At 63.5% G+C, this 12,006-nt stretch overlaps 1 protein-coding gene across 1 annotated transcript in view; it reads right to left on the bottom strand.

Moving 5' to 3' along the window:
• The window catches only part of KCNT1 (potassium sodium-activated channel subfamily T member 1), a 54,641-nt gene extending 42,969 nt beyond the window's left edge, over positions 1-11,672 (bottom strand). Inside the window, exons 1-2 of the mRNA XM_073221460.1 lie at positions 11,595-11,672; positions 10,570-10,713 (exon numbers count right to left, since the gene is read on the bottom strand). Of these exons, the coding sequence (XP_073077561.1) occupies positions 10,570-10,664 (95 nt within the window). The 5' untranslated portion in view covers positions 10,665-10,713; positions 11,595-11,672. The remainder of the gene's footprint in view (positions 1-10,569; positions 10,714-11,594) is intronic.
• Positions 11,673-12,006: the final 334 nt, after the last annotated feature.

Here is a 12,006-nt window from a genome sequence, read left to right as displayed (position 1 = left end):
TTGGGGAAACGCAGATCAAGTCCACCATGAGACCCCCCTGCCTCTGGTTAGGCCTTGGACGGCTGCCCTGACCCTCAGAAATCAGCAAGTGCTGGCCAGGATGTGGGAGGCAGGAGTCCTCATGCACCCGGGGGGGAGGATGGAAAGTGGTGCAGCCGTGGGGGAGAACAGCCTCAGTCTCCCCAAGAGTAAACAGAACCACCACGTGGCCCAGCACATCCCTGGCCGGGATCCACCCACAGAACTGGAGGCAGGGACTCAAAGAGATGGACATCCATGCAAGTTCACAGCGATGCTTTCACAGCAGTCAAAATGTGGAGCAGCCCGCGTGTCCGTCGCGGATGATGGACCCACAAACTGCGGTCCATGCCCACGTGGAATCTACTCGGCCCGACCCAGGGAGGAAATCCCCACGTGTTCCAGCGCAGGGCACCAGAGGGCGTGCCAAGTGCAATAAGCCAGACACGGGACACATCTGGGGGAGGCTGCTCCTCGGAGGCCCCTAGAGGAACCAGTCCTTGAAGACAGAAAGTAGGAGGTGGGGCCGGGGGCCGGGCGGGGCAGGGGCGTGAGTGCTTAACGGGGACAGTCTTGGTCCTACAAGGTGGGGAACGCTCTGGGGTGATGTGGAAATGCTGCATGTGTGAATGTGCGTATGTCCCTGAGCTGTGACGTAAAAACAATGAAGATGGTAAATTTTATGTCACATGTATTTTCCACACTAGAAATTGGGGAACAGGGTACAGAATCCAGCTGGGAGGGCTCCCACTGGCCCAAGTTGGGACAACTGGGCTTCAGAAGGGACGGTGACAGAAGCACGTGAGTCTCCTGTAACAGTCAGCACACATTTAGTGCCTTACAACAGCGCAAAGGTGCCCCACAGCTCCGGAGGTCCGAGTCCCGCCCTCCATGTGTGCAGGCGCTTCCCCAGGGGGCTCCAGGGTAGAGCCTCCCCCGCCCTTCCAGCTTCCTGAGGCTGTGCATCCTAGGCCCAGGCTGCTGCCTCTGGCCGCCCTCAACTCCTCTGACTCCGGCCCTCCTGCGTCCCTGCTCCAAGCACCCTGTGATGACCTGGGCCCACACACCCAAGCCAGGGTCGCCCCACCTAGGAGTCCTTCACTTCATCATGTCTGCAGGTCCCTGCACCCCCCTGGGGTCCGCCACAGGGGTGCATGCGCCCCTTAGATGGGAGCTGATGTCTACAGGTGATGGGTCCCTTGGGGTGACACGGCAGAGCCTGACTGCCCGGTGCGCTGGCCCAGGCATCCATCGCCCATCTGCAGTGGAGGGACGGTCTGGGCGTGAGGCCCCATGGGGACTACATGGCACTTGAACGCTCCCTTGCCTGAATCACTCCGGTTTGGCCCCCAGGCCCTCAGACCTAACAGCCAGCGTACGAGGAATACTGGAGGCAGGGGGTCCAGACAGGCGGGCGGCAGCTCGCCCTGCAGGACCAGAGGCCTGGTGTATCAGCTCGCAGTGCTGCATGACAAGTCACCACGCTTCACAGCCTGCGCGGAGCTCCTCACGCTGCCGCAGGCCGGGTCTGGGCATGGCTTAGCCGGATTTCCTGCCTGGCATCTCACAAAGCTGAAGTCAGTCTTGGCAGGGCTGGGCTCCTGGAAGGGCTCTGGGGCAGAATCTGCTCCGGGCTCACTCGGTCGTCAGAAGGATTCAGTTCCTGGTGGCCACAGGGCTGAGGCCCCCTTTCTTGCTGGCTGTCCGCTGCTCGGTTCCCAGAGGCTGTCCCGGTCCTGGGCATGCGGCCCCTCCATGTTTAAGGCTAGCGATGGTGTCAAGTCCCCTCTTCTGCTTCCAGCTGAAGAACACACTCTGCTTTCAGAGGGCTCATGTGATCGGCTTGGGCCCACTTGGATAATCTTTTGATTAACTTAAAGTCAACTGATTAGTAACCTTAATCATAACGCCAAACCCCCTTTGCCACGTGTATCAGTTTCCAAGAGCTGCAGCACAGGGCCCCAGGCCGGTCCCGAACAAGAGAAGTGCTGTCTCACAGTCCTGCGGCCGGCACCCCACACGGGCGTGCCGGCAGGGCTGGCCGTGCTGGGCCGCGGGGAGGGCTGCTCCGGGCGTCTCTCCTGGGCCTGTACGGGGACTTCCCTCTCGCTTGTCTGCCTCCCGGTTCCACTTTGGGAAAGGATACCAGTCGTACTGGCAGGGGGCCCCCGCTAGTGCCCACACATTTGCTCAGTTACCTGTGAAGACCCTGTTCACAAATAAGGCCAGAGGTTGAGGTCCTGGGGGTCAGGGTGGGGCTCAGCCCCCGAGTGTGTGAGGCAGCATATAGTCACAGTCTCGGGGACCAGGGTGGGGGTCTTGGGGCCATGTCCGTGAGGAGCCATTCGGATTAAAAGAGACTTCTGAATCCCAGTGACCAGGCGGCAGGGTGCTCCTGGGTGGGTGGGGGGCGGGCCTGGCTGCGCTGTGACACCCTGCCTCCCTGCAAGGGCACTTAGTCCCCAGCAGGCACAACCGGGGCCCTCAGACACCCTCCCCTCTGGTAGGGGACACGGGCTGGGATCCCTCTCCCAGCCACCTGGTTCCCTTGTCTGGGCACTGCTCAATCACTCTGGAAGGTGCCCCTGGAACAATGGGAAACCTGCTGTTTTTGGTTTCACAGAGACCAGAGAGGAGAGACGGACAGAGACACAGAGAGACAGAGACACAGAGAGCCAGAGCCAGAGACTCAAGACAGAGAGTGAGAGACAGAGCCAGCTAGGTGGGGGCGGAGCAGGCAGGCCTTTGGGGCTTGGGGGCTCCCCAGGGAGGGGCCAGGTGAGAGAAGCACCTCTCCTTCCCAAGGCGGCCCCACATTGCCTTCTGAAGCCCCCAGGCGGGCCCTTGCTGCGGGGCCCACCGAGGCTTGGAATGTCAGAATGGGGCCCGGGGGGGAGAAGGGGCCTGGACTTGAGTCTCCCTGGTTCAGGCACAAGGGTGTGGCCGGCTCAGCTTCCAAAGGGACTGAGACGCTGGGCCTGGCTGGGGCCGTGCCAGGCTGGGGTACTGCCCCTGCCCACCACACTGCTGCCGAGAGGAGCTGGGGGTGTCCCGCCACGCCACACCCTCAGCCTTCCCCAGCACCCCTGCTCTGGGCTGAGCGCCCCAGCCCAGACACCTCCCCAGCTCCCCCTCGGCCCCCTTGCAGGCCTGTCCCCCCACGGCTGCCCTGGGGGTTCGCAGGAAAGTGGCCCTCCTGGAGCCATGCTCCCTGCCCGCAGCGCAGCCCAGTCCTGGGCTCTTGTCAGGGTCAAGGCCATAAAGGGTGAAGGCTTCCTCAGTCCCCCCTCTGGAGCTCATTGTTCCCACCGGCTGGCGGGGGAGGCATCCGGCCCCCAGACTCTGGGCTCTGCGGCTGGGTGGGGGAGCGTCCTCTTCCGGCATTTCCGCTTTCGAGTATATTTTCAATCAATTTAGGACCTGCCCCGGAAAACAGCCCAGCAGAAGGACCGGGGCACATTATTCCCAGATTCTGTCCAACCTTAGCCTGCTGAGGGTCCCACCTGACCGGGCGGTGGCCACCCTGCACACCAGCTCCCCACAACCCTGCGCTGGAAACCCTAAGGACGGAGAAGGGGCAGGTGCTGGGGCTCTGCATCCCCACCTTCTCGAGGCCACCCCACACCCCATGTTCATCCTCTGGTGGGAGTAGGTGTCCATGTCCTGGCACCACCATAACAAAATGCCACAAACTGGGGGCCTTAAAACAACAGAAATGTATTCTCTCCCAGTTCTGAGGCCAGAAGTCCGAAATCAAGCTGTGGGCAGGGCTGCTCTCTCCCAGAAGTGCCAGGGGAGGGTCCTTCCATCTCTCCCAGTTTCTGGTGATCCCACCGGGCCGACACCCTGATCTCAGATGTGCAGCCTCCAGAACTGGGGGAAATAAGTGTTTAAGCTGCCTGGCCCTGTGGTGTTTGCTATGCGGCCCAAGCTGACTGAGACAGCCCGAGCACTGTCACCTCCTGCTCCCATTCCAGGCAGACGAGGCTGTGGTTTTGTGACCCGGAAGGACACCGGTGCCCTCTCACTGGGCGTCGTGTTTTGCTTTGTGCTGATCGGGGGTGGGGGGAATTTAACCTTGAGACATGCACACAAGTCTCTGGGATGCAGGCTTAGAGGCAGAGATACGCTGAGATGTGTGAGCCCAGGAGTTCGCCGTCTCAGGGGCTCCCCAAACGGCCCTGGGTGTGTGCAGGGGGCCAGGGCCCATTTCTCATCCCATAAATGCCCACACATGGAATGATGCACCCCCACCTCCCAGAGGACGGAGCAGCACGCCCATCCCACCAGTGCAGACGGGCTCAGGGGCCTTGCTGACCCACCCGGGAGCCCACAGGCCAGTCCGGGAGCCGCCGCACTCAGGTGCTCACACGCCCCTCCACCACTGCCCCCCTCTCCCATCCTGGGGCCTCACCCCTTAACCTTCCATTTGCTCGCTGCTCATCCTGCCTGCTCCTGGCCTCCCAGGAGGGTGACCCCAGTCCCTAGAGAACCCACTTGGAGGGAGGGATGGGGCGAGAGGAAGCCACGGCCCCAGCCCCGGGGGTGGAGTTGGGGAGAAGCAGGCAAATGGCCTAGACCCCGAAGTGACTGGAAAAATCCCAGCACAAATTTGAATCCCTCTAGACACCTTAAAGCAAATAGACTCAGCAGCCTGGCACCGCCGGGCCTTCCCTTGACTAGGTCACAGAGGTGGCAGAAAAGCTTGTCCAAGAGGGACCGGGATGCCCAGGAAGCAGCGGGTAGAGTCCAGGGTCAGCTCCTGGTGTCCACATGCCCAGTGCCCTCTCTACTGCTGTGCTGATGGTTTAAAGCCAGAAGCCACTAAGATGGCAGGCCAGGGCCAGAGGCCACGGGACACCGGAGAGGGGTGACAGGCACCCGGCCCTGGGGGAGCGTAGATTTGGGGCGGGACTGAAGGAAGAGTTAGGGGCATGGCCGGCCCGTTGGAGAGGCTGGTGTGACCATGGGCAGCTGTCCGGGGGATGACTGACTGCGTGCAGGGAGGGGCCTCTTGGGGAGCTGAGGAGCTTGTCTTCCAATCCGTGTGTGCCTGGGAGCCTGTGACATGTCCCCTTGGGGGCACATCAGTCCTATTCTGCATGGAGCTGAAGGTGGCAGGAGACCCCCCGACCTGGCCTGAACCCCACGGCCAGCCGTGTCCTCTGGGGCCTGTGGGTTTGCAGGGCTGGGAGCCTGCCTGCCCCTCCCTGGTGATGGCGCTAGCGGAGCCACCAGCCCAGCCTGCCTGTCGGTCACCCGTGCAAAGCTGAAGGCAGGCCCTCAGCGGCCCTAGCTCAGCTGCTCTGTGCAGGAGGAACCCAGGGGCCCTGGGCCTGGCAGCACTGGCCCCACCCAGCCTGGTCGGCACAGGTCACGGGCCCATCCTGGCCTCCCTGGTCCCCTCACTAACAGAGTCTTCCTGCGACCCACTAGTCTGCATGAGACCTGCAGGCACGAGGCTCGGCCCAGCCTCTGGGCCGCTCAGGGCAATGGCAGGGTCCCCAGCCCCACCAGGGGGACACACCTCTGTCCTTGCCCATGTGCACCCTCCCCCACCACGCAGCTCCCTGCCCCCTTCTTTAGCCCCCAGGGACCCAGATCATCACTGTCCCCTGACTCCAGGCCTGAGCACCCTCCCGGTCTCTGTCCCTGTCATTTCCCTCAGCACCGGGACCAGGCCTGCTGTCACTTCCCTCCCGCCTGTTCCTCTCTGTGCAACCTGACTCTTTCTCGCACGGACATGCCAAGCAGAAGGTCAGGGTGCCCAGAGGTCAACATGACCCCCCACAGCCCTGAGCTCGCCCCACAGCCCCCAACTCCTCTCTAGCACCCCTGACAGGTGACAGACCCCTGCAAGCGCTTGCCCTCTCTGCCCTCGGGAAGGTTCTGGGTCCTGTGCTGGGGGCAGAGCCCAGTCCCTGAATCCTGCCACCCTCCCAGGCCACTCGTCCCACCATCTCCAGGGAGCCTCCCAACCCCCACCAGGGAGGCTGGCAGGAGCTGAGGGAGGGAGGTGGGGGGCGGGGCCAGGTGGGAAGGAGGGGACACTGGGTGTGGCTCTGGCCCTCCGGCTCCCGCCCAGCCCAGCTCAGCTGTTGCCAGAGGGGAGCAGCCCTGAGGGTGGCTGTCCCTATAGCCCTTCCACCTCCTGTGGGCCTTCACCCTGGGGCAGAGCCTCATTTGCCCCCAGAATGCCTGGTCCCTAGGAAAGCCTGGTCTACTTCTGCTCAGCCGGGGTGAAGGTCATGGGAGGGACACCCGTGCTGCGGGGACCCTGCACCCGCCCAGGTTAGGGGCCCCTGCTGGATAAGCCCTCGTCCCCAAGGCTGTCCTCACAGCTCCCTGCAGTGCCTGGCAACGCACGCCTGCCTGTCCTCCCTGCTTCTAGGCTGTTGTGTGAAACAATATTTGCGTTGCTCAATTCCAGAGAAAGGTCACGTTCCATCCTCTGTCGTCAGTGGGGCCCTTCTGCACGCGTGCTGCCCCCGGGAGCCCGGCCTCCCTGTCCTTCCCGCTCCCAGGCCCCAGAGCCTCGGCCCCTGGATGCTTCTCTCCCCCACCTGTCCTCCACCAGGTGCCTGGCACAAGGGAAGGGCATGGACCCTGATGTCACCTCCAGCCACGGCTTCGGTCTGTCCCACAGGGTTGGGTCCTGGCCGGGCAGGCAGCTGTGGAAAGCAGCTGGTCCCCAGCATGTAGGCCAGGAGGTGGCCACCTGACAGGCCCTTTCTTCTCACCTGTGGCTCTTGCCACCCCAGCCGTTTTGCAACTCTGCCCACTGGGGGATGACCTGGGGTCTCCTGTACGTCATTGCACAGAGCTTGGGGTGGGTGGTGGTGCTGACTCCTGGTGTCCATGTTACAGGCCAGGAGACCAAGGGACACTTACAATGACCAGAGCCCTTCCCCCCTGTGTCACAGCACCTCCTGCAGGGATGGGGACCCTCTCAGCCCCTGCACAAGGACGATTTGCAGCCTGGTAGGGGCGCTCAGACGCCCCCTCCCCTCAGTCCCTGGACTGAGATGCCACAGGCTCAGGTTTCCAGGCTCCCTGGAGGGTCACCTCTAGATGGGGATGGGCCAGGGCCTCCTTGACCTGCTCCTCGGCTCCAGGGCAGAGGGCTATGAGCTGTCCCAGAACGGGGCAGGGGGCCCCAAGACCCCAGCCTTGGAGGGTCCAGTGCACTTCTGCTGAGAGCCCTGAGCAGGCAGCAGTGAGGGTCACCCCAGGGCCTTGGCTGCCCCAGAAGGTGTGCATGTGCCGGCTCTGCTGCTGTGCCCCCCACCCCGGGTTCCCCCAGGAGAGGCCACAGTGGCGCAGTCTCCGTGGCCTGGGCGGGTTGAGCCCCTCCCTCCCCTGAGGCTGTGGCGATTCACGGCTGGTGGCCTTATTGCCCCTGGCAGCAGGAAGCCCACACGGGCTCACAGCCCGCCAGGAGCCAGCAGCTGAGCCCCTGCTCACGTGGAGCCTGCCTGGGGGCCATGAGCAGCAGCAGAACCGGGGTGGGGGTGGGGAGGGGCTGTGGACGGTACGCGGGGGCAGGGAGCCAGCGCTGTGCTGTGTTGGGGTCTGCCAGCCCTTTGTGAGGCAGAGGAGGGCACACATAGGCCCCCTTGGCAGTGCCACTTCATCCCAGCCACAGGCTCACCGGCTGGCAGCCTTGGGACGCCCCCAGGGCCCCTGCCCAGGCCTCTGTGGCACCGTTCCAGGTCACAGCCAAGCCCACGTGAGTCCCTGAGCGCCTGCTGAGGGCCCAGGGGCCAGCCAGGGTGCGTGAGGGCAGACAGGCCTCAGGCTCAAGCCCCTCAGCCTTCTGGCCACTGTCCAGGCTCCAGACCCAGAGCCTGCTCCCCTATGACCCTCAGGGCCACAGCCGCCTCACCTCTCCAGATGCAGAGGCCTGCCGCCACCCTCCACTTTGAGAGTCAGAGACAGGCCAGGGTATCGAGGATGGGGCTGCAGGAAGGGAGGGATGCGGAGGCTGTAGGGCCTCCAGTGGTCCCCCTCCCGTCCTCCTGCCCCCTGGGCCTGGGGTGGCAGCTCAGAGGCCAGCCGGGGCCTCCACGTGTCCTTACAGCTGGGGGCTTGGATGATCTCAGGACACCCAAGAACCTCACCCATCTCCAGCACTGCCTGCCCCAGAGGACCTGCGGGCAGAAGGGGCTCAAGAGCAGGGCCAGGATGGACTCACTAGCCCTCCACAGGCACTGCAGAGCCACCTCTGGGCAAAAAAGGTTTGCATTTGTGGACAGCAACTGGCAGTGATCGAAGGAGAGGCCCCCTGTCCCCTGGGGCTGCTCACTCCCGTACCCTGTGCAGGCAGCATGAGCTTCACGGGATTCCCTCCAGCCCCACTGGGAGCAGGTGCACAATCCCCCGGAAACTGGCTGGGGACATGTGAACCAGCAACCCCACCCCATGAGACCCCTGGCCAGCCCCCTTGACGGAGGCTCTGCGTCTCCCCTCTGGGGTGAGAAGAGGGACCCTTCCCAAACAGCCTGGCAGGGGCCAAGTGTCCTTCCTTCCTCCTGGTGTCTCCCAGGGCCCAACACAGTGTCTCCACACCTGGGCCCGCAGGGGTCTTTCCTCTGAAGGATTCACACACACATGCACACGCTCATGTGCACATGTGCAGCCCACCTCTGAACACCATTGCACACAGCTGTATGGCCCCTGGGCCCAGCACACAGGAGACTTTCCCCCTCGGAACCAGCGGAGCGGAGTGGAGATCACGGCTCCTGGGAGCTACAGCTGGGGTTGGGGGGCTGGGAGTGACTGCTAACGGATAGGGAGTTTTCTTATATCTGGGGCAATGTGGTGGCACACATGTCAGCATACTAGTGTCACTAGTAATACAGCTCACACTGTGTGCTCTTTACCACAACAAAAAACCCTTAACCACAGGATCCCTGGAGGATTTGGTGCCCCTGCCCATTCCCCCAGGGACGGGAACGCTCCCGCAGGCAGACACACACCGGCCTACGGCCAGAGGTGAGGGCTTCTGCCACCTGCAAACTGAGGGGTGTGTCTTTCCAGACACAACACCGCAGTCCCTGGCATTTGTCGGGCAGCTGGAGCCCTCTGGCCCACTCAGGAGATGGACACTGTTTGCTGCCCAGTACTGAAAAAATCTCTGGGCTGCTGTTTTCAAGAATTAGCCAAGTGCCAGGCAAGTAGGCACCAAGGGGCTGGTGCTGATTTAGGAAGATGTTGATCACACAGGTTCGGCTAAGTGAAGCCCCTGGCCCAGCCTCATGCCCCAAGAGAACAGGAGAGCCTCCCCCGCAAGCCCCCAGCCACGTTCACCACACCAGGACCCTCCTGTCCACCTCTGCCCAAGTGGGAGTTAAACTCAACTCCAGGGGGCACGCAGGGAGCTGCAGGTCCAGACATGGGCACAGTGTGGGCTAACAGGGCGCTGGCATGTGTGTCACAAGGCAAAACAACATCTCGTTCAGAAAGCTCCTCTGCTGGACTCACGTCCTTGTTCTAAGTGGGCGAAGACGCTGCTCAGTCTCTCCTCCCTGACCCACTTGGAGGCGGCAAGTGAATGTGCTGGGGTCTGGCAGAATACTCGTTTCCAGCAGGCAGGGTGATTTTAAAGTCACTTTCCACGAGCTTTAGCAGCTCCTTGGGCAGCCCTTACACTGACCTTAGTCACAAACATGAATTCTTCCCCAGCTGCAGTTTCAGCAGTGAATTACTGTGAGAGCTCAATTGCGTCCTGACAATTTCCAACCTCACGTACTTTGTGTGCTAACCTGAATAAGTGCACTGTTGGGGAAAACTGCAGATTCGCCCACCAGTCCAGGGCTGGGCAGGAAGGAGACCTGCAGATACGGACAGCCCCCGGCACCCCCCGGGTGCGCTGCAAGGAAAGCTTTCTGACCCAAAGCCCCGCAGGCTCCAGCCCTGCGGGAGCCCTTGGTCTTCACTTGCTGGCGTAAAAGCATCTCCCTGGAGGCTGACAGTGCTAAAGTGCTGGGTGTTTACCCAAGACAGCTATTTGGGGAAAAAGCAGAGAAAAGCAACATTTCTCCTAGCTTCCTGCCAGCCCCCTCAGCGTATGAATTGTTCCCAAGGGCTCATTCTGCTGGTCTTTTACCGAAAGACTCAAGTTCATTTTGCTGTTTTCCACCCAGACGAATTTGAGGTGAGGGACTGTTGTCAGCCTCTGTAAGTGACCACGGCACGAGTCTGAAGGACACTGCCTCTCAATTAATAGTAAATAACCACAGCCCGAGTCTGGCGGACGCCAGCCTCCTCCAGACCGTGGGGCCCGTCACCCGGCGCTTCCAGCCCTGGCTTATTCCCAAAACCAGCAGAGCTGCCAGCGGGGCCGGGGCGCCGGGAGCGGGCTCGGGGAGGCCAGGCCTCGCGGACCGGCGCCTGGGGAGACTCGCACACAGGGCATCGTGTCCCCTCCTCCGGGCCCCCTCCCGCACGCCCGCGGGAACTTCTCCGTCCGCCCGCAACCCCGGGGAAGCTGGAGGGCGGCCGACCGGCCTTCAGCACCGCGGACGCGGACAGCTCCGAGCGCAGCCCTACCTGTCCTCGTTGGCGAAGGCCTGGTCGCCCAGCAGCAGGTCCCGGAAGCGGTACCGCGGCGGCAAGGGCAGCACCTCCGTGTCCAGGTCGCTCATCTTGAGGCCGGCGGTGTCCAGGAGCACGCCGTCCCCGGCGCCCGGCTGCCTGCGGGCAACGCCAGCGTCTCTCAGCCCGCGTGGCCCGGCCCGCCCACCCCGCGCCCGCCGCGCCCACGGCCCGCCCCGCGCCCCCCAAGCCCGGACGCAGCCCCCGCAGCCCCGGCAGCCCCCCACCTCGGGGCTTCCTGGCGCCGGGACTCACTCCAAAGCACCTCCAGGGCACAGGGAGGTTTCTCAGCGCCAAGTCGGGGGCAGGCACTGACGCCCCCCTGGGCTCTCCCGAGAGGGTGGCGGTGCGAGCCCTCCCAGCCCCACCTCCCCCAGCCTCTGCCGAGGCTGCCCAGCCTTCCCCAGGGTCCAGAGAACCTACCCCCACCCAAGGCCTCCTCTCAACTCAGGTCGGACCAGAACCCGGGAGGGAGCGCCGAGGGCGCAGGCAGGACCCCTCTGGGATCCAGTGTCACCAGCACCTGGGATCACAGAGACCCTCACCCCAGGCACCCGAGCGATAAGGGCCTGGCTGTGGTGGGGCAGGCGGCGAGGCCAGAGCAGGTGAGCTGCAGGAGTCCCTGGTGGGCTGCAGGCTCTCGGGGCGCGCATGTGTCCTCAGGGGCTCCTGCGCCTTTCCTGCCCCCAAGCCCACACTGAAGAGCTTTGGCTGCGATCACCCGCACGCTGCAGGTGGGGGCGGGGGCTCCCGGAGCCCCCCAGTTCCTGGTGTCCCAGCCAAGTCTGCGCCAGCCCCAACCCTGCGCCCTCTGATCCCTCGCATCCCCATAGGACCACCGGGCAAGCAGGGCTCCAGGCCATTGGCTCAAGTGGAGGACGTGGGTCAGACCCCAGGGCTCCTGACCCTGACCTGCACCCTGGGCTCCTGGTCCCCTGGCACCACCCGGCCTTCCACAGGAGTCCAGCCCCAGGCCCCACCTTGGTGCTGCCTCTCAGAAAGCCCATGGAGGGGCACCCGCAGAAGCGCGATCTTCCCCCCACAGCCTCTGCCCGCTGGGCTGAGCTTTGCGCTCACCCGGCTCCTTTAAGAGCCAAGAGCCTAGGAGAGCAGCATGTCGGCTGCGATCGGTGTGGGTGGACTTGGCATGGGCCTCCTGGGTCCCACGTGGGCTGCTCCAGAGAGACAGAATGGGCCTGGGCAAAGCGGTTCCCACCCCATCTGCCCATCCCCTGACGAAGGCCAGACTGGCAGGAGGACCTCAGGAGGATGGCAGAGCCTGGCTCAGCCTCCAGGCAGGTGTGGGAGTCTGCTGACCACACTCAGCAACGGGCGCTGGAAAATCCAGGACTGGCTATACCCTGAGGCTGGGAGTGGAGGGCCACTCACCTG

Source organism: Manis javanica, chromosome 2 (assembly GCF_040802235.1).
Source record: "Manis javanica isolate MJ-LG chromosome 2, MJ_LKY, whole genome shotgun sequence".
NCBI lineage: Eukaryota > Metazoa > Chordata > Mammalia > Pholidota > Manidae > Manis > Manis javanica.
Note: the sequence above shows the minus strand (reverse complement) of the source record. Positions and strands in the feature narration are given on the sequence as shown.